Below are 26,899 nucleotides of genomic sequence, written 5' to 3'. Positions count from 1 at the left end.
CAACACTTCTCACAAAATATTAGCTATTATGCTTTTGGAGGCACACAAACCTGTTATATGAGGTTTATGAATATAACTTGCTTCCCAGATTAATAAAAAATACCTATGTTTACAACACCTGGAAACCAAATTTCAGACCCATCACTTCAACTTTCAGGTCCATCCCAGCCAACAGACTTCAGTTAGATAACAGACCAATTTCTTTACTCAATCTTGATATTAAGCTTTTATCTAAAATTGTCATCTTATGACTTAACCCTATCATAGGCTCCCTGCTTCATAAAGAGAGCAGTCAGTCCTTCACTATATCAGAGAAACAACTAAACAATGATTCCCTAAATCTACCTTATTCCAATCCAAATTCAACCAACCAGGACTAGAAATCTCCAGATATTTACAAGCTCCTACTACAAATTAATCCTGCAACCAAACACATTATAGCCAAGACTTGTAAGAGACTTAGATCTTAGATTCTATCCTACTGAAACTAAAAACAGGGTCACTCAAGCATGAAAAAAATTAGGCCACACTACAGGATAGGGGGCCAAATCCTCAAAATCGTAGCCTAACTTAATTTTTCCCATTTAAGTTACACTGGTGGGAAATTTCTACCTAAGTGCCCGATCCACAAAGCACTTACCTAGAAATTTCACGCAGTGTAACCTAAATTCTCCCGGCGCAAGGCGGTCCTGTTATCCAGGGGGCGATGACAATTTAAATGAGGCGCGCTCCCGCGCCGGCCGTACTGCTCATGCTCGTGACGTCATTTTCCCGACGTGCTTCGCGCGAAATTACGTTACGCCGGGCTTTGTGGATTGCGACGGGACAATAAAGTTGCGACGAGTTAAAAAAAAGATACGGCGAAAAAAAAAAAAAAAAATTTAAAAAAAAATTGCGGCGATCGAAAAAAAGGTCTGTTTTTACAAGGTGTAAACAGTTTACACCTTGTAAAAGCATCCCTAATTTTACGCATGCAAACGTAAACTTCTGGAGAAAAAACAAAGCTGAAAAGCTTTGTGGATCTCCGTAAGTCCTCATTTGCATACGCAAAGCGGCATTTCGACGCGAAATGCCCCCAGCGGCGGATGCGGTACTGCATCCTAAGATCCGACAGTGTAAGTCTCTTACAGATGTCGGATCTTCTGCCTATCTTTGGAAAACTGCTTCTGAGGATCAGTTCCAAAGATAGGCACAGGGATACGCAGGCGGAACAGCAGATCCGCCTGCGTATCCCTTTTGAGGATTTGGCCCAGGATTCCTAATGCTGCGTACACACAATCGGAAATTCCGACAAGAAAACTGTGGATTTTTTCTGATGTGTTGGCTCAAACTTGTGTTGCATACACACGGTCACACAAATCTTATCAGAAATTCTGACCGTCAAGAACACGGTGATGTACAAAACATTGGCTCTTCTGCTTGATTCTCAGCATGCATGTCTTTTTGCGCGTCGGAATTGCATACAGACGAGCAGATTTTTCCATTGGAAAAATAGAGAACCTACTTTCAATCTTTTGTTTGCGGAAATTCCGACAGCAAAAGTCCGATGGAACATACACACGGTCCGAATTTCCGACCAAAAGCTCACATCTGACTTTTCTTGTTGGAATTTCCGATCGTGTGTAAGCGGCATTAGTGCAATAAAATAGGGCAGCTCTGGATAAACAAATACCTCCCGAATGAACATAGGGAGTCGCTTGGTATTCTCTGATTGGACAAGGTGCAAAAGAGTGGTCCATGAAATAATGAATACAACACATTTTCTAAAAGCTGTAGGTCCCGAGCAAGTCACTCCCTGCCTGTGTTTAGCTTACCAGAGGGGAAGGATGGGTGAAGGGAGACTTTTTTTTTCATTTTTGATGATGAAAACTAGGCAGGCAGGATAAGCCTTATTTATTTGAAAGTACACTTATCCTATTATGTTCCATGAATGCAAATATAACACTTGTATCATGATTTAGAGCCTAACACCAGTGAAAACCTGTTTTGAGTTGAGCAGAGAAGGTCTGCATGGGTGTGGTATGGTATCTCTGGAAGCTGAAGGGTTAACATGGGCTTTGTGTGAATCATTTTTTCCAGCATTAACATTTAGGGGCCTGGAGTAAGTAATACATTTTCCTTTGTAGGAATCCAAGACAGTAAAACAGAATATAACACTGTCTTGTACATCTGTGGATTTGCTGGCAATGTATTGCAAATCTGCGCTTATAAAAAATGCCCAAAAACATCTGCTTTCTTTTGTTTCGTACATTTTCAATGTAATTTGTAATTTCAAAGTTACATTCCTAGACTTGATTTCATTGCATAACTAAATAACAAATACTGTTTTTGAGTGTTATACGCACGTATTGGCAATATAACTAATCAAAACACATTTACATCAAATAGTTTCTTTATCGGAACTTTTTTCAATTAATCTTATAATAGCATATGTTAAACTGGATTTTAATTTTATGGTAATGAATACAAGCATGGATCAATCTCTCATATGGTTTTTCTTGCAGCCAAAGAACAGCTTACATATTGCATTATGTGCAGTACTTTATTACTAAAAGGTTGTAATGTACGAACAAAGCCCATAACCATGACTGCCAAGTTCATGGGACAAGGCTTACTACCTGCCAGGAATGGTGAGCTGAACTACACATCCTAAATTCTTGCCACACACAGGTATCACTATAGACTGCACTTACCTAGCAACTCATCTGTCACTTATCACCCACATTCTTAAAGGGACAGTGCACCACTGACAGAAGGGCCCCGCCAAAAGCCGGCTGCTATTGACTTGTACTTCAGTCAACTTCCCCTTAATAAGTATTGTGAACCCACCCACTAAAGGGCTGCAAGCTCACTATTATAAGATCACTATTATTGTGTTAGCTGATTCTGACACTTACTAGTTACATTAGGTGAAGTTGATTTAACAGTGAGCCATTTTGTTAAATCATTCTGTTATAGGCCAGTGTCTGCTAATCTGTGCAGTGAAACTGAAAGTTTGGAAGACATGAAGGGGGGGGGGGTAGGAGTTGGGAGAGGAACTCTAGTTTGTGTCTCATTGAAACCAACTCCCAAACCCAGGCATCTGAGATGCTGCCTGTCCAAATCAGGACTCCACAACTGAAGGATCAGACACTGCTTAAGGCTGGAGGAAAATCAGTTAATGCTTCTGTAGGGGAATTGTGGACATTGACGTCTGCTTGTGTCCTCTGAAGGTAGTGTCAACAATTAAAATATAAATTTGATGTTAATACACCAATCCAGATAGCTGTTATGCAGAGACCAGCTTCAGCAGCATGTAAATAATGTTTGACTTGAAGAAAATAAAAAAATCTTAACCTCCTTTATGACCAAGGTCAAAACAAATGTGTGTATATATAACATAAACATAAAACGTAAAAACATAAAAATGTTTGTCTTTAAATATTTACCCCCGTCAGATTTGTATGTCTGTCTGTGTTGCTGTTGAGAACTTCCCCTCATTACCTGTCTGTTGTCAGCAGGACAGGAAGTGAGAGTAAATCTCTCCAACAGAGTCCTGGATAGCAGAAAATCACAATCAGAACTTCAAAACATTCCACACTCTATTCAAATGTAAACAAAAAACTTGAATATACTGTGTACGTTAATGAACCACAATCTACACCTACATTTTTTTGCAAAACAAAAGTATTGCAGATTTACTACAACGTTCACAAATAAACTGGTCTTCTTCTGGAACTTAAAGGTCATGGAAAAAAAGATTTGGGGCCTTAGCACATTTAATTCACATTTTAATTCATCTAAAAGAATAATAAATGTAGTAATTTTTTTATTTTACATGTTTTGTATGCAGATAATGTTTTACAGGTTGGACCCAAATTCCAATTACCGATGCCTATATTAGTCCGCTCTGGCGTTACACAAATCTATATATTATGAAGAGGCACAGACATGCTTGTTGTACTTTTTAAACAGTATATGTTTTACTACACCTCAAAGTATATGTAGGTATAATTGTTATGCTGATCAAAAATATTGTCACATTTTATACATTTACAGGTAATTAAATGCAAGGCTGCCGTGTGCTGGGGACCTAACCAACCGCTCAGCATTGAGGAGATTGAAGTTGCCCCACCAAAACGTCATGAAGTTCGCGTTAAGGTGAATTGAGTTTTGTTGTAAAAGTCTACAAATTTGGAAAAAATCAAATATGTAAGATATTCAAACAGTTTAGCATATTGAATTATTTATCTGGTGTAAAGAATTGTGAAATAAACATGCAGTAAGGGTTCATGTAAACAGGCTTCAGCATTAGAAGCCAAATGCAGTATGCTTTTACATAGTTCTAAGTTGTTTTGACGAAGCTGTGAAGTTGCTTTTACATAGTTCTAAGTTGCTTTGATTTGCCCACCAGTTTTGAAATTGCTTTTACATTCACATTGATTTGTATGGGGAGGAAAAGACAGCTCAGAAACAAACCAGAACCCCAGGTATGGATTTGATTGCATAGTTAGACTACATTCAGACGTGGCGGACTCCACCAGCTCCCGTCAGCTCAGCGGAAGATCTCTCCGCTGAGCCGGCGAATGACAGGTCCCTCTCTGCTCACTGAGCGGGGAGGGGCTTGTCGAGCGCCGCTGTCTCCTATGGAGAGATCTGATGAAAACGGACAGCATGTCTGTTTTCATCAGATCTCACTCGATCCGATCCACCATGGACGGATGGCGACGTATCACCATACGTTTCATTTTAGCGAATCCGATCGGGTCGGATGTCAGCAGACATATCTCCGCTGACATCCGACGCTCCATAGGCCTGCATGGAGCAGCCGTTCAGGTCCGCCGACAAAACTGACAGGTGGACCTAAATGGTTCGACCGTGTGAAAGGGGCCTTACAGTACATTGGGGCAATGTAAGTTCTCGTATAACTGTGGGACAGCTGTGGAAGTGGAGAATCCCTATAGTTGCCACCACTACTACATGGATCCCTGCTATGTTTTTGGTCCTGTGCTGGGTGACTGCCCTGCTGCATAGTAACCACAAAGGGTCACTTGCTCAGCACATGCACCGTTTACAAAATACCCTGCATTTTTCTCAATGAATGCAAATTGTTTTCTGATTGGTGGAAATTGTGACTATACCCCCCTGACTCTTCACCTTGTACAATCAGAGAATAGGGTGCATTCATTGACAAAAATGAATAGCATGTAACTGTTATTGTTTAAGCTTAGAAGAATATTGTACTTTGTAAAGTAGTATTCATTCTGATCAGGGCCACCATCAGGGGGGTACAGGCAGTACACCTGTAAGGGGCCCAGAGGTCCCCAGGGCCCCGGATGGCAACCCCCCTTTTTTTTATAACATTTTTTTTATTTCGTTTTTTTCTTTTTATTAAAGGGCCCAGAGGTCTCAGGGCCCCGGATGGCAACCCCCCTTTTTTTTTTGTTTAAATTTAACTTTTTTTTTTATTTTTCTCTTTTTATTAAAGGGCCCAGAGGTCCCCAGGATGGCTACCCCCCTTGTTTTATATATTATTTTTTATTTTTATTTTTTATTTTTTTATATCATCTTTTTTTCATATCTTTGTTTTTGTAAAGAGCCTAGAGGTCCCCAGGGCAACCCCCCTTTTTTTCTTTTGTTCGTCAGCACCCCCCCACTTCTCAATTCGTGGCACCCCCCGCGTCTCAATTTTCTCAATTAGCGACGGCACCCCCCCCCCGCTTCTCTATTCCCGGCAGCCCTCCCCCCGCTTCTCAATTTGGTCAATTTGAGACTGTGTAAGGGGCCCCATAATTCCTGATGGCGGCCCTGATTCTGGTTGTCAAAAACAACAAGCCAATGGAAAATGAGGCAGAACAAACTTCAGATACCTTTTCCTGATAGTTATTAAATACATACTAAATATTTAGGTTGTAATAATTGTTTGAACAAGTCTGTATATTTGCATTACTGCATGTGTCAAAACATTAAGTGCCGGTTCAAACTGTAGTGATGACAGACATCACATGAGATTCGCACCACACTGCTGTGCAGATCACATACGATGTCTGTGCAATGCAAATTCAGCCATACAGATTGTATGGCAGAATTTGCATTGCATTTAGACTTAAATTGTACAGGACCCTTTTTTTGGCCGCACCAGAATCGGATTGCATGGGTGTTCACACCCATGCGATCCGATTCCTGTCCGAATTCACAGTTCGCACTGCAATATGAAAACCAATCTGGGGGTGTCAATAACTTTCTATTGACACCTGCAGCGATTTGCATAGGGCAGTGTGAACTGCCTGCGAGTTATATGCGATGTGAGAACCCTCACTGGAATCGCGCTGGTTCTCACATCAGGCTGGCGTGGACCGGCACTAACACATAATAATAACGTTACCGCTATACACCTATATACTATACTTCTACACCTGTATACTAGAGATGCACCGAACACCCCCCTGTTCAGTTTGCAGCAAAACTTCCCAACAGGGGAAAAGTTCTGACCTGAGCAAAGAAACCCATCCAAACAGGAAAAATCAAAAGTGCCCATTTTGAAGGCTTATATACAAGTAAATACCTATGGAAGGGGTATGGGGTCTGGTTAATGCCCTGGGGGACATGTATCAATGCAAAAATAAAATATTGTTTTTAAAGGAGCAGTGATGTTAACCACTTACCCCCCAGACCATATTGCTGCCCAAAGACCAGAGTACTTTTTGCGATTCGGGACTCTGTCGCTTTAACAGACAATTGCGCGGTCGTGCGACGTGGCTCCCAAACAAAATTGGAGTCCTTTTTTTCCCACAAATAGAGCTTTCTTTTGGTGGTATTTGATCACCTCTGCGGTTTTTAGTTTTTGCGCTATAAACAAAAATAGAGCGACAATTTTGAAAAAAATGAATATTTTTTACATTTTGCTATAATAAATATCCCCCAAAAATATATAAAAAAAACATTTTTTTTCCTCAGTTTAGGCCGATACGTATTTTTCTACATATTTTTCGTAAAAAAAAATCGCAATAAGCGTTTATTGATTGGTTTGTGCAAAAGTTATAGCGTTTACAAAATAGGGGGTAGTTTTATGTAATTTTTATTATATTTTTTTTACTAGTAATGGCGGCGATCAGCGATTTTTTTTTTTCGGTACTGCGACATTATGGCGGACACTTCGGACACTTTTGACACATTTTTGGGACCATTGGCATTTTTATAGCGATCAGTGCTATAAAAATGCATTGGATTACTATAAAAATGCCACTGGCAGTGAAGGGGTTAACACTAGGGGGCGGGGAAGGGGTTAAGTATGCCTGGGTGTGTTCTTACTGTGGGGGGGGGGGGGTGGCCTCACTAGAGGAAACACTGATCCTCGGTTCATACATTGTATGAACCGAAGATCAGCATTTCCCCTGCTGACAGGACCGGGAGCTGTGTGTTTACACACACAGCTCCCGGTCCCCGCTCTGTACCGAGCGATCGCGTGTGCCCGGCGGCGATCGCGCCCGCCAGGCACACGCACGGGAGTCGGGGGCGAGCGGGGGGCGCGCGCGCCTCCGGTGGCGCGTGCGCGCCCCTAGTGGCGGCTGGGAGAGAGGACGTCATATTACGTGCTCTCGCCCAGCAGAGCCACCTTGTGGACGTATTTCGACGGTGTGGCGACGGCAAGTGGTTAATGATGCTTAAAGTGAAACAATAAAAATTTAAAATATCTTTAAATATAGTGCCTGGGGGGTTTCCTTAGTTTGCCTGAAAAGTGGCGCATCTGTAGCATGTGTAGAACATGCTGCCGAAAAAATTACTTGCATTTAAATTGACTCGCAGTTGCAATTGCTGGCACCCAGCTATTTAAATAAATTAAGGAAAAAATCAGGATGGGGTCTCCCCAGAGGATTTTAAGGGAAACCCCACGCCAAAATAAAATAAAAAACTGTGTGGGATCACCCCCAAAATCAATACCAGACCCTTATCCGGGTATGCAGTCTGGCAGGTCAGGAAAGAGGGGATAACTGAGGGCCCCCTTCCTGAGCCACACACCTGCAACATGGGAGGTTTTTGAGGCAGGGGGGCTCTGCCTCTCCCACCCCAAAATACCTTGTTCCCATGTTGATGGAGACAAGGGTCTCTTCCCCACAACCCTGGGCTGTGGTTGTGGAGGTCTGCAGGTGGGGGGCTTATCAGAACCTGGAACCTTTAGAAGAGGGCACCCAGATTCTGCCCCCTTATGTGAATGATAACATTCACCAAAAAAAGTGTATAAAAAAGTAATAAAAACACAGTTTTTGACAATTCCTTTATTAAAAAAAAAAAAAAAAAGTGTGCCCAATGTAAATTCATTATTAATCACGATGCTGTCATACCACCAGAACCCAAATAAAAAAATAAATAAAAATCGCTCCCCACTCATTGACGTTTACCGCTGAATGCCTCCTCCACCAAAAAAATTAATGAAGGTAAACTGCCGAATGGCTGGCTTGCCATCTGACAGCTATAGGTAAGGGTGGACCACCTGGCGACATCACCTGGAGGCACCACCCCCTTGTGACATCACTGACCCAGCATGCACCGGTCCGTGACATCATAAGGGGGGCAGTGCCACCAGGTGACATAGCCAGGTGGCCCTGCCCTTACCTATATAAGAATTGTCAAACAGCAAGCCAGCCATTCGGCAGTTTGCCGTCATTTATTTTTTAATAAATTAATTTTTAAAAACTGTCTCTGTTTTTATTACTTTTTTAACTTTTTTGTTGAATAAATAGGGCTACTATGTACCCCATACTCACTCACATGGAGGGGCTGGAATCTGAGGGCCCCCTTGTTAAAGGGGGCGTTCACATTCAGATAAGCCCCCCACCTGCAGACCCCTACAACCACAGCCCAGACAAGAAACCCCGCTGCCCCAAAGCACCCGTCATATTGAGGGATGTGGCCTGGTATGGTTCAGGGTGGGCACTCGCTCGTCCCCCCCTTTCCTGACCTGCCAGGATGCATGCAGTCTTGTATAAATTTTGGAGGGGACCCCATGCTATTTTTTTTTTACATTTTGGTGTAGGATTTCCCTTAAAATCAGTATGGACTGGGGGGGGGGGGGGGGCATGCCTTTTTTTTTTTTATTATTCAGCTGTCAGCAGGGAAGCCCATTGACAGCTGATGACTCAGTTTCGGGCCCCACTCCTTAATAGCCAGCTTTTACTGCACCCTGAGCTTTTTCCAATCGGGGTGCAGAATGCAGGGCATTCGGCAGGGTGAAACCCCACCGATCACCCTGCAAATTTGGGTGTCCCCCAAATGGGGTGAACAGCCAATGTTCGGCCCAATCTCATGCTCGGGCCAAACTGTTTTCCCAACACTATTGTATACCTATATGGCCCTAAGCAAGTTTTACATCTCTGCTACGGACAGCAATATAATTGTTATTGTCTAGAACAACAAAGTAATGCATATAATTTTAATTATTTATTTTTATATTCAAAGCAGACAGGAGGGTATGCTTAGCTGAGAAAGTCCTTCCTCCAGATGAAAAAAAAATGCCCATGAAGTTGCCTGGTATGTATGACATCATATGCCAGAAACCAGGAAGCAACTGAAGAAATATAAAAAAAAAGGTTTAAAAAAAGTAAATATAATATACATTCCTATCTATTTACTAATGCTAGCAGCATAAGGATTAAGATGCTACAGCAATAGGAGTGGTAAAATAAGCAACTCTGACCTGAAATGTTGGCATAGTAAAAATGTTTTCTATTTTCCATTGTGTTGGATTTGTTGTCATGTTCGATAATTTTGTATTTTTTCTGCAGATTGTGGCCACTGGAATATGTCGCTCAGATGATCATGTAATAAGTGGGGCTTTAAGTGACATGAAATTTCCAGCGATATTAGGACATGAAGCTGCAGGGGTTGTGGAAAGTGTGGGAGAAGGAGTGACTAAATTCAAACCAGGTACACTGTGTTTAATTATTAGTACTAAATTAAATGGTAGAGCCGCGCTTAAGAAGCACTAGTTGGAGATATGTAGCAGTAGTGGTGGTGTAAAGTACGTGTGGTATGTTGGATAAATAAACCAAACAAAAAATATATAAACCAAACAAAAATTATATAAAACTGTAATAAGACTGCAGCCCCCCCCCCCCCCCCGAAATGTAATCCCCTAGAGGATACAGAAAGAGAATAGTAGAGATATGGGGGTGATGGCGCTGTCTCTAGTGGAGGCTAAGAGTACCGGAAAGTTGGTACGTGACTCACTATAATCTGACCCCTGTGAGACTTAAGCTGGTGGGTCTGTGACAATATAGTGCCTCAGTGTGCTGTTCATGTGAGAAGCAGTAAAATAAAATGAAATAGTATGCCAGTGATAAAGTGAGTGTGACTCCCAGTCACGAGTGTTGCTGTGTGGTTACAGACACATTAAGTAAGCATTACATAGGCACGTGCAAATAAAAAAATAACCAAACATTGAGTGTATAAACAATATTGAATGATACTATGTAGTATCTACCTATCAGCAATAGTGCTATAGGTCTAAATTTATCCAAAAAATAAAAATAAAAATATCAATATCAAAATGATGAAAAAATAAGCAAATGCTTAATAAATAGTCCAGTGAATGAATAAAGGGACAGTAGTCCATGCAAAATAAATCAAAAGTTATTCGTGACCATGTGTTTTCCAAACAGAGTGAGTAGTCACAGTATGCAGTTGTGCAGCTTTGCGCAGTGGGTCCGGTGCTCCCCCTCCTGGGTCCTCACTCACCAGAGGCACTCACCCCTGCAGGGGTAAAGTGCATATAAGTGGATGGTATCCAAACGGTTCAGCTCCTCGCCTGTCCGTGTTCTCCGGGTAGATCCTCTAGTCCAGATGGTACCAGGCTTCCTGGGTATCCAAATTCCTCCAGGGGAAAAAAAGGACTCTCATAGAGTAGTAGGTTCAAAGTACCAGGGGTTAATTTTTATTAGTGGTGCAGCCGTGTAGCTGGCTTCCACTTAGGCAGTATATACAAAAAATTACTTAAAACATAAAAGTGAGGTATAAAAGAAACTGGGACCAAGTTCCGATAAAAATGACTAAAAACAAAACAAAATAGATACAAGTAGGCAGCTATTTGGTGATAGCAAGCTTCCCTGCACAGCACTCGAGCCGGTATCGAAAGTCAGCGCCAGCCTGGGAACGGCGTGCGTTCCACCAAATGATCAGCTGGTTGATCCGGGAAGTGCGTGCGGGCGTGCGTGTATCCGCTTTACGCACGTTTCGTTCTATTACGTCTTCTGAAGCGGGTACACGCATACCGCTACTGATGATTTAAATAGCCGGCGTCATCATGGAAAGAGCCCTCCCACTTAACAGCGATATCCAATCAGGGTTTTGATGGAAATTTTCCCATCCAATCGGGTCAGTTTGGTAAATGTCCCTGGATGTCTCTAGTTTCCATGATGAGCGTTTGCTTTGACAGACATGGTAAAACAATTCATGCAACAACATCCTGGTTTTGCTAAAAAGGTTATATAGACAAAAGGTTCATATGCAGCCCGCGCAGGCAGTAATGAGAAATGCAGTCACAGCTGCAGTGGGTAGACCGAAACGGGGGCAGCATATATTATGTGTAAGTAAGTAATAATAATACTAAACCAAGTATGCTAGTGCAGTGTGGGCTGACCATACATGCATTTATCCAAAGGTGTATTAGATATCCAGCATCATCCCCGGTTTGATGGGCAAGGGTGGTTAAAGTGATATCCCATAGATGCCGTTACACATGTTATATACCAGATCATGGAAGGGAAGTAAATGCCCTAACCCAATTGGTTCCACCTGGAGGTCAGTAAGTACACTTGGTATGAGGGTGACCTGGTGCAAGGGGCATGATTGGTCATAAGTATGCATGTAGGGGAGTAGATATCGAAATATTGCTAAGCAAAAAAAAACACAAAAAAAACAATAACTGCCCTCATAGGGTGAGCACCCTAAGGGTGCAGTAAGTATGCGCGTTAGCTATGGGATAACTCAGAGGGCGACTAGATCAATAATGTAACATACAATGAAACATGGAGGACGGAATGGGTACAATGACCCATATCTAGGAACATGAGAGAAAGCAGGGACTGTGTGGTTGGGTATATGCATATATGAATCATGGAGTGTGTGACATATGCATATGTGAATCATAAAGTGAGTATGAGTGGATTTGTAATCGATATAGGCAGTACATCTCCCATAAGGGGTGAGAAAACTGAACACACAGGCCTGAAATAATAGAGAGTGGAACGTCCTAGGCAGTATATATACACTCTGAGAGGTGGTACGTAGAGATGGATCGATATAAAGAAGCCTACCCTGGTACAAGTAGCATCTACATGTGATAAACCAGCGTAGGTAGGTGGTGAATCAGGGTGAGGTTTGCAAAGTATCCTTGTGTGCCCTGGATAAGTGGGGTTAAAAATCGAAGGTGCCCTTATACTAAGGGTTGGCAAGAAAGCAGTTTAGATCAACGGGCTGAATAAAGACATTGATCTAAACTGCTTTCTTGCCAACCCTTAGTATAAGGGCACCTTAGATTTTTAACCCCACTTATCCAGGCCACACAGTCCCTGCTTTCTCTCATGTTCCTAGATATGGGTCATTGTACCCATTCCGTCCTCCATGTTTCATTGTATGTTACATTATTGATCTAGTCGCCCTCTGAGTTATCCCATAGCTAATGCGCATACTTACTGCACCCTTAGGGTGCTCACCCTATGAGGGCAGTTATTGTTTTTTTTTGTGTTTTTTTTTGCTTAGCAATATTTCGATATCTACTCCCCTACATGCATACTTATGACCAATCATGCCCCTTGCACCAGGTCACCCTCATACCAAGTGTACTTGCTGACCTCCAGGTGGAACCAATTGGGTTAGGGCATTTACTTCCCTTCCATGATCTGGTATATAACATGTGTAACGGCATCTATGGGATATCACTTTAACCACCCTTGCCCATCGAACCGGGGATGATGCTGGATATCTAATACACCTTTGGATAAATGCATGTATGGTCAGCCCACACTGTGCACTAGCATACTTGGTTTAGTATTATTATTACTTACTTACACATAATATATGCTGCCCCCGTTTCGGTCTACCCACTGCAGCTGTGACTGCATTTCTCATTACTGCCTGCGCGGGCTGCATATGAACCTTTTGTCTATATAACCTTTTTAGCAAAACCAGGATGTTGTTGCATGAATTGTTTTACCATGTCTGTCAAAGCAAACGCTCATCATGGAAACTAGAGACATCCAGGGACATTTACCAAACTGACCCGATTGGATGGGAAAATTTCCATCAAAACCCTGATTGGATATCGCTGTTAAGTGGGAGGGCTCTTTCCATGATGACGCTGGCTATTTAAATCATCAGTAGCGGTATGCGTGTACCCGCTTCAGAAGACGTAATAGAACGAAACGTGCGTAAAACGGATACACGCACGCCCGCACGCACTTCCCGGATCAACCAGCTGATCATTTGGTGGAACGCACGCCGTTCCCAGGCTGGCGCTGACTTTCGATACCGGCTCGAGTGCTGTGCAGGGAAGCTTGCTATCACCAGATAGCTGCCTACTTGTATCTATTTTGTTTTGTTTTTAGTCATTTTTATCGGAACTTGGTCCCAGTTTCTTTTATACCTTACTTTTATGTTTTAAGTAATTTTTTGTATATACTGCCTAAGTGGAAGCCAGCTACACGGCTGCACCACTAATAAAAATTAACCCCTGGTACTTTGAACCTACTACTCTATGAGAGTCCTTTTTTTCCCCTGGAGGAATTTGGATACCCAGGAAGCCTGGTACCATCTGGACTAGAGGATCTACCCGGAGAACACGGACAGGCGAGGAGCTGAACCGTTTGGATACCATCCACTTATATGCACTTTACCCCTGCAGGGGTGAGTGCCTCTGGTGAGTGGGGACCCAGGAGGGGGAGCACCGGACCCACTGCGTAAAGCTGCACAACTGCATACTGTGACTACTCACTCTGTTTGGAAAACACATGGTCACGAATAACTTTTGATTTATTTTGCATGGACTACTGTCCCTTTATTCATTCACTGGACTATTTATTAAGCATTTGCTTATTTTTTCATCATTTTGATATTGATATTTTTATTTTTTGGATAAATTTAGACCTATAGCACTATTGCTGATAGGTAGATACTACATAGTATCATTCAATATTGTTTATACACTCAATGTTTGGTTATTTTTTCATTTGCACGTGCCTATGTAATGCTTACTTAATGTGTCTGTAACCACACAGCAACACTCGTGACTGGGAGTCACACTCACTTTATCACTGGCATACTATTTCATTTTATTTTACTGCTTCTCACATGAGCAGCACACTGAGGCACTATATTGTCACAGACCCACCAGCTTAAGTCTCACAGGGGTCAGATTATAGTGAGTCACGTACCAACTTCCCGGTACTCTTAGCCTCCACTAGAGACAGCGCCATCACCCCCATATCTCTACTATTCTAATTATTAGTACTGGCTCTGTATTAAAGCAACATTGTGCATGCAAATAAGTGTGATAAAATTTAAGCCACTAAGCCCATTTAAAGTGACACTAAACTCTGTTTTTTAAAATGTTGTTCCTGTATGTATTCTCAGAAAAGTCCCTACTATTGCTCTCAGCCTCTTCCAAAATCGACTATCTCTTTTTTTGCTGCTGTGATCCAACTTTCTAGAAAATCCAAAAAACATATGCATCTTAGGATTGGTAGGCAGGATTGGTATATTAAGATTTTTCTTTTGTGTTTCGATTTTTTACAGGGAAATCTTTAATAGATAGGAATAGATATACTGCAAAAAGCAGACGAGCATAAATGCCCTTGTCACATCCTTATATGGAGGTACATAAACAGACATGTTTGACGTTCAGCCTATGTAAAAACCATGGTTCCCTCCATAGATACAGAGGAGGAAAATGCATAGCCATGAAGGAACTGGAATTGTGTAATTTGCAGATTCATTAGAAAAAAAAAAAGGGAGAAAAAACCCAAAAACGAATGCAGTTAACACATCTAAGGGCTGGTGAGCTACAATATATTATGATTTTTCTTTTAGGTTTAGGTACGATATAAGTTCAGATATTCCTTCTGGCCAGGGGGTTCTTCTTTTGGGAGGGCAGCAAACAAAGAACACTCCCTGGTGGCATGGCACGGCACTAAGAAAACTCTGTGGTAACTGCTTCTCCTTTCCTGGAGTGTGGGCAGCGGCTCCGGGGTCTGCTCCTCCAGCGGCTTCCTCTGCTGTATGCATCCTCTTCCGCCAAAGCAGGGTTTCCCACATCGCACCAGTGTGAACCGAGCCCAAAAGCTTAATTGAGGAAGTTGAAGTTAGAATCTAATTGGTTACCATGCACAGCTGAGTCTATTAGGCCGGGTTCACACTGGTGCACCACAACATTTGTACTACTTTGGATCCGACTTTGCCCTGCGACTTGAAGCCGACATACTTTACGTCCAACTTTCAATGAACGGGGATCTGACTTGGATCCCTGACAATACCAGGCACTGTGTTTAATATGGATCTTGAGGGGGAGCTCCACGCCAAATTTTAAATAAAAATCGGCATGGGTCCCCCCTCCAAGAGCATACCAGGCCATTATTCAAGCACGCAGCCCGGCCATTCAGGAAAGGGGGTGGGGACGAGCGAGCACCCCCCTCTTGAACCGTACCAGGCCGCATGCCCTCAACATGGGGGGGTGAGTGCTTTGGGGCGGGGGGGCATCCTGTGGCCCCCCACCCCAAAGCACCCTGTCCCCATGTTGATGAGGACAGGGCCTCTTCTCGACAACCCTGGCCGTTCGTTGTCGGGGTCCCCAGATCCCAGCCCCCCACCCTATATGAATGAGTATGGGGTACATTGTACCCCTACCCATTCACCTGGTGGAAAAAAGTGTCAAGAAAAAAAAACACACTACACCGGTTTTTAAAGTAATTCATTAGGCAGCTCCAGGGGCCTTCTTCTGACTTCGGGGGTCTCTTTCAACTTCCGGGTCTTCTTCCGACTCTGGGGGTCTCTTCCGACTCTCCGCTCTCTTCTCTGTGCTCTCTGGTGCTTTCTGCCTTCTGCCGAGCCCCTCCACTATCTTCTTGAAGCTCTTTTACTAGCGGGGTGGCCCGGTCTTCTCCGCCGTCTTCTCCGCCATCTTCTTCCCTCTTTCTCCTGTCCCGATGTTGACACAATGAGCTCTCCCACTGTAATGCCGTGCGTGCGTTGCGTGACCATTTATATAGGCATGGGGCGTCCCAGTCCCATCATGCCCCGATATTCTCCCAAGGGCCTGGTATGCTCTTGGAGGGGGAACCCATGCCGTTTTTTTATTTAAAATTTAGCGTGGAGTTCCTCCTCAAGATCAGCAGAGCACAAGTGACATGCCAAAGTTGGATCATGCAAGACGGTGTTCCGTCTTTGATCCAACTTCAATGATATTCAATGGGGTGAAGCAGGATCAAAGTTGGACCAAAGTAGTACAGGGAGCATTTTTAAAGTCGGTCCGACATGTGTCGGACCAGTTAAGACAGCTCCCATAGGGAAACATTGATTTCCAAACGTCATGCGACATGAGCTCCCAATGTCGTAGCGTTTGTCAGACTAGTGTGAACCCGGCCTTAGGGTATACGAAAGTAATACAGAGGGTAAAATACACTACAATCTATTAGGCTTTAAGAGAGAATACAGAAGGTATAAAAGCTTACATTTTATTAGGGTATAAGCAAGGGATACAGTAGGTGGAAACATTTGCAATCTATTCAAGTAAAAGGGAGTATACTTCAAATGTAAGAGTCTATAGTCAGGGTGCTGCAATTACTGTATGTAGTAAAATAGGCTTGGTGTGATGGGTCCTTTCTTGTTAACCTGCCTAGGGCTTTTCCTTTTTTGGTGTTCTTGCTCTGATTTACAGCGTGCATTCTCTGAGTAGAACAATCTACAAAAGCATGTTTGAAATATTTTAGTAGTGAACAGTTGAAATATGTATTGGCAAAGTCACCATGAAATTAAAAAAACCTTGCACATTTGCTTTGACTACTTAAAAACGTGCCCCTAATTCATCATGAATTGACCTATCAATTTTAGGTGGTCATACTCTTTCATTTAACCATTTATTTGACAAGAATATTTAAATCCTTTTCCACTTTGTGACCGGTTTTTAATTCCTACAGGAGATAAAGTCATCCCATTGTTTGTGCCACAGTGTGGAGAATGCAGATGTTGTAAAAATCCAGAGAGTAATCTGTGCTACAAAAATGAGTAAGTAAATAATCAAATATTCAGAGGGCAAAGCAATTTAAAAAGATAAACTAGCCCACCACCATACAAATCCAAACAATAGAAAAATAATCTTTGTTGTGGCAAAATGGCCATCACAGGAGGACATGGTTCTTTATATTGGGTCAGATAGCTTTGTACACTACTTTTTGCTGAACCTTTGTCTTTTAACTTTTTATTTTTGTTTCTCCTAAAAGCATGTTTTACAGTTTTGCTTGAAGTTTTCCATTTTGCAAACCATTTTACAACGTTTTGCCATATTTTATTGAAACATGCCAAATTTATACTAAGCTAGTCATGGGCTATAAAATAACAGAAGTTTTCATGGTTAGCATAGATTTGTTTCTTTTGGCAAGTTTACAAAAAATTCATAACTTTGATAAAAAAAAATCAGAACTTATGGCACTTCAGAATGTTCAAACAAACTCACTAATAGAGGCCCGCTTGAGACTGACTTTCTGTAGATAATAATCCATATAGAGCCAAATGAACTACATACAGAGAAAGGTAATGGTTGGGGGGGGACTCTCCTCTGATCATTCAGCTGTGTGGTTTCTGAATCAAATCCCACTCTGTTTACAGTATAGAAGAATGCTGCCTGCATGTGGTAAATTTTGTAATATTTATTTGCAATCAGGGCTCAAGTCTTGCAGGAACGCGTGGAAACTGAGTCGCCCGAGCCAATCCTTCACTAAGCGGCGATGCCCAGCTCGAATCACTGTAAGGGGCAGGCGAACCTTAGTAATCCTTTATGTTACTGCCCGTTTCCTGTATATGGATTCATCGGGTAGTGTGCGGGTATACCGTCACTTCCTCGATGCTGCAATATCTCATGCTTCTTTCCTAAATCCCGCGATAACTCGCTGCAGACCTCTGCAATGTCTCCTGGGAACAATGACAAAAGCTCCCAGGAGACATTGCGGCATCGAGGAAGTGACGGAATACCCGCACACTACCCGATGAATCCATATACAGGAAGCGGCCAGTAACATAAAGGATTACTAAGGTACAGTGGATCGGATGCGGTTTAGTAATTATGCATATAAGCGCATTATTTTTTTTTGGTGGGTGAGTGGATTTTGGGTGGGAGTTCCCACACTTTTTTCCCCAGGACTTGACCCCTGTTTGCAATGGTTCATAGTTACCTAAGAAGAAAAAATATTATTTGTTTTTTAAAATTATTTAGGAGTAAAATAAAGAAAATTGGCAAAACACTATACATTCCATTTACATAGAAGTCTTCTATTTCCTAAATAGCATTGGCAAATATGATGGCGTGTTGTTGGATAAAACCAGCAGATTTACCTGCAAGGGAAAATCCATTCACAACTTTATCAGCACCAGCACATTCACTGAATACACTGTGCTGGATGAAATAGCTGTTGCTAAGATCCATGATGATGCTCCACTGGAAAAAGTCTGCTTGATTGGCTGTGGGTTCTCCACTGGATATGGCTCTGCTGTCAACACTGGTAAAGTAAGTACTAAACCTTATTTCTAACCAAACAGTCAAAATATTCTTGATTCTTTATTGCATAATGATACCACAAGATGTTTAAAGGCTACTTGCACACAATGGGCCAGATTCAGATAGAATTGCGTAAGTTTTGGCAGACGTAGCGTATCTCAGATACACTACGCCGCCGTAACTTAGAGCGGCAGGTCCCGTATTCAGAAAGAACTTGCGATCTAAGTTACGGCGGCGTAATGTAACTGGTCCGGCGTAAGCTCGCCTAATTTAAAGTAGGCATGTAGTGGGCGTGTTGTATGCTAATGACTTGTGACCCCACGTAATTGACGCTCCTAACGAACGGCACATGCGCCGTCCGTGAAAGTATCCCAGTGCGCATGCTCCAAATTACGCCGCAAATAATCAATGCTTTAGACGTGAACGTAACTTACGCACAGCCCTATTCACGTACGACTTACGCAAATGACGTAAACGACGCAAAATTCGACGCTGTCCCGACGTCCATACTTAACATTGGCTACGCCTCATATAGCAGGGGTAACTTTACGCCGAAAAAAGCCTTACGTAAACGACGTAAATCAATGCGCCGGGCGCACGTACGTTTCTGAATCGGCGTATCTAGCTCATTTGCATATTCTACACGGAAATCAACGGAAGCGCTACCTAGCGGCCAGCGTAAATATGCACCACAAGATACGACGCTCGTATCTAGGCAACAGTGAGGCGTGTCTGATTCTATGAATCAGGCACAGAGATGTGACGCCTCACACTCAGAGTTACAACGGCGAATCTGGAGATACGGCGTCGTAACTCCTTTCTGAATCTGGCCCAAGGCATTTAGCCCATGTGTATCAAATCCTGACAATTTAGTGTGCTCAGGAGGCATATGTGAAGAGTCCAACCCCACTGCCTGCAGCCTGTCCAAGTTTATTGCAAGTTTAAATACATTGCGGCTGATGGGGGCTGCATGCTGTACCGAGTGGTACTCATGTTTAGGGCCCTATGTGTTCATGGATGAATGTTTGGAAAATAGATTACTTATACTTTACACATTCATCCCTGAATGTATAGGGCCCTAAACATGAGTAGCACTCAGTACAGCATTTACTCCTGTCTAGCCACAGCACCTTTCAGCCTGCCATAGACTTTGACAAGCTGCAGGCTGTGGAGCTGGAGCATTTGGAGGTGCTACCTAGGAGCAAACACAAAAACCTGTAACTCTTATTCCTTCTCTTGTCCATAAAATCCTCCTCTGTGTCTTGTCTAGGGTAAATTTGCTTTGCTATGGAGGCCTTGACATCTAGGGTTGAGGCATAAGACTCATCCACATGCAGCACTGCCCTTTTATTGGCTCAATCCTTGTTCACACTACTATATATTTTTTTTTTCGTTCAGCCCAGCAGTACTAACAGTCTGATGTAGTAGTACAGAGATCCCCCTGCTGTGCTATTGAGTTCTGAAGGGGGAAGGCCCCACCACCAAAACACTCCAGTCAGCGCTCTCAGCCATTGGCTAAGAGCGCTGGGTAGGAGCCGGTCGGCAGACCTTTTTCGGTCATGACCCTTTGACAGAAGCCGGACAAATGGGCAGTTTCTGTTGAACTGGCTGCCATACACATGGGCCGAACATCGGCCGGTTTCTATTGAACATGCCGATGCCGACCAACATCCAGCCTGTATGTACTAGGCTTCACTGTGTCTTCATAATGAGAAAATACCACTCAATGGACAGGAGGCCAGCATCTGGGTGGAGCTTACACTTTAAGTTAAAGTGGAACTACATTTCCTACTTTCCTACTGATCCCCCGCATTCACTGCTCTACTGGTCCCTTACCGGCAGCGGCATCTTTTCCACGGGTGCAGATACAATGACTGCTCAGAGTCTACTCTAACTTATGCCACATACACACGATCTGAAAATCGGACGACAGATCGTGCGACTTTTTCCGTTTACTAGTCGCACGTAGAAATTGAATAGGTTGCTAAAGTCATTAAGATTCTCGTACGACAGGAAAAAAAATCGGAAGTGATGTCATGTGTTGTAATGTATTTGTGTTGTATTTTCGGACGACAACTGTACTGACCAAACGAAAATCGTACTATCTGGTATCATACAAGGAAAATTTTCGTGCATGTCCGATAAAATAATATCGGATGAACTGTCATGATCGGCTCACAGAAGCCCTGGACCAACGATCCGATTATTGGACGGTTCTTCCTCGGAGGACATTTTTTTTCGTACAATATTTGGATCATGTGTACGTGGCATAAGCCTTCAGTTCCACTTTTAAGAAGATTTAAAGGAAACAAAACCCATAAATTTAACAGTTTCCCAAAACCGTTATATTCAAGGCATGCTGTAAATATTAACTGTTACAGTTGCTTGTACTCGCAACTGAAGTGACAAACCATCAAATGGCTGGTGTCATAACTGGTCACATGTGCAGCACCATGGCAACTGCAGATCAAAACATGGCTGAGATGGCAGTTTCCTTGGCTGTAAAAGGCAACAGGGTTTAGTCACATACCCCAGCTCCCCCAGATACTTACCTAGCTCCTCTTTCAATCCAGCACTATGTCTGAGAGCAGTGTTGCTGCTCTCTCTATTCAGAGGTACAGAGGTAGCAGTGGGAATCTTTGGAGGAGGGAGGGGGTGGGGCCGAGCCATGCTTTGTGTGTCTTTTGACTGACACGTCTGCTCACAGTGTGAGCGCTTGGAATGGGGGCAAACACAAAAGAGCAGGAGCCAAAAGGACCCCAGCAGAGAAGGTTTGGGCCACTCTGAGTAAAACCATTTCAAGGAGCAGGTAACTATAACAATTTGTTATTTAAAAAAAAAAAAATAAGCTTCTACGGTAGAGTGAAACTTATCACAAACAAGGAACTTTTCTGGAGAAGAGGGGTACTATCAGACACCCTATGGCACTTGTTCTTGGACATCAATTTTAGTTTTAGGTGGCAAAAGTGGGGGAGAGGTTTATATTGTGCAGCATATTCTCTAAAAACATAAAGACAACACTTTTTATTTATCTGCCTCTACTGTATTTAGAAAAGTAAGACTCCACAGATGCTATAGTCAACATAATAAATGTTGAAGACAGGTTCCATAATGAATAGCCCAGTGTGGTTGAAAGCCAGATGATGGTGATAGCTTTCACTACTTGGTACCATCAATGATCCCTACCCGCTACCTCCTGGGCACCCTTTAAGCCAAGGGGACAGCAATTCCAAATCACGTGATCGCTGTGATTAGATGTGCTAGGAGTCATATGGCCGGGAACCTGTCCCACAAGCTCCTGATTGCAAACACAGGCATTGTAGAGACATTTACCTTCAGAGGTACAGAAATCTTTTTTTTTTTTTTGTAATGATTTCTATTGCACCAGAACTGATGCAGCCTTTCAGACTTTTAATGTAACTTACACACGATCATTTTTCGGCATTAAAAAAAACGTTGTATTTCAGCATGTCCAAAAAACGAAGTTTTTCCAACTTCATTATTAAAAACGACGTTGCCCACACACCATCGTTTTTAAAAAATGATGAAAAAAGCGTGGTGACGTACAACACGTACGACGGCACTCTAAAGGGGAAGTTCTATTAGCCTTTGGGCTGCTTTAGCTGATTCTGTGTTAATAAAAGACGATTCGCGCTTTTCTGTCTGTTACAGCGTGATGAATGTGCTTACTCCATTATGTTTTACCTGAATGATCGCTCCCGTCTCATAACTTGCTTCTGAGCATGCGCGGGTTTAAAACGTTGTTTTAGCCCACACACGATCATTTTTTACAACCCGAAAAACATTTTTTTTTAAAACAACGTTAAAAAATGCAGCATGTTCAAAAAAAAAATTTGTGTCGTTTTTCAGAAGCCGAAAAACTATGTGAAGCCCACACACGATCATTTTAAATGACGTTTTTAAAAACGTAATTTTTTTTCATGCCAAAAAATGATCGTGTGTACGCGGCATAACAGTCATTCTAAGCTGTTGGAAACTGACTAAAACCCAACTTTGGAGTCTGTGTTGTGATCTCTGAGGATATTTAACATACCTTCCAACTTTTTGAGATGGGAATGGGGAACACCTATTAGCAAAAGTATGTAGACATAGGACACGCCCCCTTAAAGGAGAATTATATAAAAAATGATTAGTTAAACCCACAAGTGCTTTTTTTACCACTGCTATTCCTTTAGGCCACTTTCACATTGAGGCGCTTTACAGGCGTTTTTTTGCACTAAAAATAGCACATGTAAAGCTGCCTCTTCTGCAGCCCCAGTGTGAAATCCCGAGTGCTTTCACACTGGGGCGGTGCGCTTGCAGGACAGGAAGAAAAGTCCTGCAAGCAGCATCTTTGTGGCGGTGCGGCAGCAGTGTATATACCGCTCCTAAACCGCCCCTGCCATTGAAATCAATGTGCAGCAATGCCGAAGTGCCTGAAAAGCGCTTTATCAGTGGTGCATTTCGGGCACTTTTAACCCCTTCCTCAGATGCTAGCAGGGCTTAAAAGCGCCCGCTAGCAACTGAAAAGTACTTTTATAACAGCGGTGAAGGGCTGCTAAAACTAACAGTGATTTACCGCTAATGATCCCTCCCCGCAGCAGTGTGAGTGTAGCATTATATTGGGTTTTTAAATTTACAAATTCAGCCATTTAGAATTTGGATGAAAGGTGTAGCACTGGGAAACACATTTTGAAAGGAAGGATCAGATACAGTGATGAAGCAGTATAAAAGGTGTGGGTGTGCTGCTCCCCGCCTTCTCCTCTGTGTACAGAAAAACATAGGCGAAGGAGGGGCGGGTTCAGTACACTCTGATCTGCACTGTATGTGTGTTTGAGAGGCAGCCGGGTAAAGAGTAGCTCACGGCATGCAGGAACCAAGATGCCCTGCACACAACGCGGGTATTCCGAGACTCAGCCCTGATTTGCCGGGACATGGCTCAAATTCCGGGATGGTCCTGGTGAATGAGGGATGGTTGGGAGAGATTCTTTTAGAATTAATTACTTCCTATACCAAGCAGCTATAGATGACAGGGACATCTTGTTTTAAAGCTTATTTACTGATCACTAGAATTATGTAAAAAATGTATGCTCCAAAACTGGTCACAGGTTCACTTTAAGCTGTCCCACTTAACCAAAAGCCAGCCTTAATTTAAACTTTTTTTTAAACTTGTTTTTGTAATGGCCCATACCTTAAAACTCTGCCACATAGCAGATATCTGGCAGTTATATGTGTTCTGACTCCGATTGTTGTGATAGCGATATATCCCTTGCTGAGACCTCTATGCCTGGCCTGTATAAGCAGATATACTCACTGCGGACAATCCTTGTCAGACAGCTGAACTCGTCAATACCGATTCATTCAAAAGAGGTGTTTATTCTTTAACTTCAGGGGTTACAGCAGATAACAGGAACAGCAGATGAATGGTGATAGTATTGTGCGGTCAAAAGATGATGCCTTTCCTACGTACTGAGCAGAGTACATGAGTGTCCTTCTACATGTGGCTTGCTGGCTGAAGAGATGACACAGGAAGTACTCCACACAGGAAGCAGGGAGGGGCATACATACAGTGAAAATATGTGGTAACTCAAAGAATCACATAAAACATGTGCATTGCAACAAAGGCCACTAGATGGCAGCATAGGATAACACATAGATTTAGCTATGAGAAAATAGTAGGCAAACCACACTATATAAACTCTAATCTATATAACAATGCTAATATTAACTGAGGCCATGCATCTCATATTCTATGCCCCTATTGGGGCAGCACAATATGTATCCAACACTTTTGGATGTTTACAGAATACTTTCTTTTAAGCTGTGTGCTGTGATTTCCCCTGCTGGCATCTTTGTCACTAAGGGGCTGGTGGGAGAAACCACAGCACATAGCATGGTAATTTGACACACCTGGAAGTGTTGGATACCTCTAGTGGCCGGAGATTTGCAATTGAACAGTTTTAAACAAGCTACTAAAAAGGCAAGTGTACATTTGATTGTTTTACAAGGTTGATTTAGCCTAATGACAAGGTAGCTTTACGTTCAGCTCAGACGATATGGGTAAATTCTTAGGGGTGGCAGAGACTAAGCTATGGTTCTTAATCTCATTATACCTGATTTTTATAAACAATTAAGTTTACCCAAAAATCAACTTTCTGCAGTTAGATCCAGCATACTGCTGACATCTGCAGTATGCTGGTCTTTTTTTATTTTATTTTGGTACTTATCGTTATAGCAGTATCTCTTCTATGGCTCCGAGCGGGGAATCCTTCGGGGAATGGGCGTTCCCGAAGGCAAGCAAGTTGATTGACGGCCTTCGATAGCGCGTCACGGCTTCCGAAAACAGCCGAGGTGACACGTTGCTGTTTACGGTGCCTGCGCCTGCCGTGTAGAGCTGACTGCGCAGGCGCCGTAAATTGCCGAGCGTCATTTGTGTATCTTCGGAAGCCGTGACGCGCTATCGAAGGCTGTCAATCAACTTGCTTGTCTTGAAGGGAACGCCTATACCAGGAAGTAATCCCCGCTCGGAGGCATAGAAGAATTACTGCTAAAACGATAAGTACCAAAAAAAAAAAAGACTAGCATACTGCAGATGTCAGCAGTATGCTGGATCTAACTGCAGAAAGTTGATTTTTGGGTGAACTCCCGCTTTAAAGCAGATCTCCGCCGCAAAAAAAATATTAAAAGCCAGCAGCTACAAATACTGCAGCTGCTGACTTTTAATATTAGGGCACTTAACTGTCCTGGAGTCCAGCGACGTTGGCAGTTGGCGATCGCTCGTCACACTGCTGCCCCCACCGCCATCCTCGGTGAGGGAATTAGGAAGTGAAGCGCTCCAGCTTCACTGCCCGATTCCCTACGGCGCCGTCCTCACTGGTTCCCGTTGTGTTGGGAGCCGAGTGTTTTCCAGAACACAACGGGTGGGGGCAGGAAGTGACGTACTACCCGCAGAGTCCCCGCAGAGAGGAATCCCGGAAGTGGGTGCAAATACCTGTCTTTGACAGGTATCTGGACACCCCTCCCCCCTGAAAGGTGTCAAATGTGACACCGGAGGGGGGGAGGGTTCAGATGAGCGGGAGTTCCACTATAGGGTGGAGCTCCGCTTTAACTGTGTGGTAAGTGAATAGTCTGTGAAACGAGTTGTGTGCTTTCAGGTTTCATTTCTATGTTTGTAGTAATGTATCCTCAATACCAGGGCTATAAAGTTTGTCACTGTGGTTCTTTGAAATACTATGTATGTGGCTGCCTGGACATCTTTCTTTGGAAAAAAAACAAGAAAAGGAAATGTATTCTAAAGAGGTCAAGGATCTCTGTGCAAATTCTGTCTATGAACTGTTAATGAAAATGTTTGGGTAAAGTGTTTAGGAATAAAAAAAAACCTTACTGTATCTCTGCAATTTTCCAGGTCATTTGCAAAAATGTCTGTATACCCATGCAGGGCCTCCAATGCTCCACAGTTAATTTTCAATGTTTCATGTTTTGCAGGTTAAGCCTGGCTCCACGTGTGCAGTGTTTGGTTTGGGAGGTGTTGGGCTCTCTGTGATAATCGGATGTAAAGTGGCTGGTGCCTCCAGGATTATTGGAGTAGATTTAAATAGTGATAAATTTTCAAAAGCCAAGGAGTGTGGAGCCACTGAATGCATCAATCCAAAGGACTACGATATTCCCATCCATGAGGTCTTGGCAAAGATGACTGATGATGGTGTGGATTATGCATTTGAGGTCATTGGAAACACTTCAGTAATGGTTAGTGACATTAAAAAATCGAATGAGTAGTAACATGATTGCTGTAAGTAAATTGTTGTTGTTTACATGCATACACTTAAAAACCTGCAGTTGAAGAGATACAGACACACATAGAGAAAAAACGTAGAGGCACCCTTAAGGTTATATTAGTGCTAAGCAAACTTAATTGGATAAAAAAAAAAATGGTGTTTGCTTTTGATCATTTTCAGCCCACCTTTCTCTTTCTCTGACTCACCAAAATTTAGAGCAGTAGGTCTTCTGTGCTGGGCACCTAATATGTAAAAGTAAGCAAAATAAATTCGGAGAGTTCAGTTTTAAACTTGTTTGGCCTGATTCACCAATATTTGAGGTAGAGGACAACAAAAAGACCAACAAGAACCTTGTAAAAAAAAAATACAACTATGACTGACAGGGAAA

The 26,899-nt window shown here is 42.7% G+C and overlaps 1 protein-coding gene across 1 annotated transcript in view; it reads left to right on the top strand.

The window, feature by feature from the left end:
* LOC120917179 (alcohol dehydrogenase 1) overlaps positions 1–26,899 on the top strand; it is a 54,640-nt gene that overhangs the window by 12,087 nt on the left and 15,654 nt on the right. Inside the window, exons 2-6 of the mRNA XM_040328284.1 lie at positions 4,039–4,140; positions 9,762–9,903; positions 17,163–17,250; positions 18,526–18,745; positions 26,222–26,482. Of these exons, the coding sequence (XP_040184218.1) occupies positions 4,039–4,140; positions 9,762–9,903; positions 17,163–17,250; positions 18,526–18,745; positions 26,222–26,482 (813 nt within the window). The remainder of the gene's footprint in view (positions 1–4,038; positions 4,141–9,761; positions 9,904–17,162; positions 17,251–18,525; positions 18,746–26,221; positions 26,483–26,899) is intronic.

This window comes from Rana temporaria, chromosome 1, assembly GCF_905171775.1.
Source record: "Rana temporaria chromosome 1, aRanTem1.1, whole genome shotgun sequence".
Taxonomy (NCBI): Eukaryota; Metazoa; Chordata; class Amphibia; order Anura; family Ranidae; genus Rana; species Rana temporaria.
Note: the sequence above shows the minus strand (reverse complement) of the source record. Positions and strands in the feature narration are given on the sequence as shown.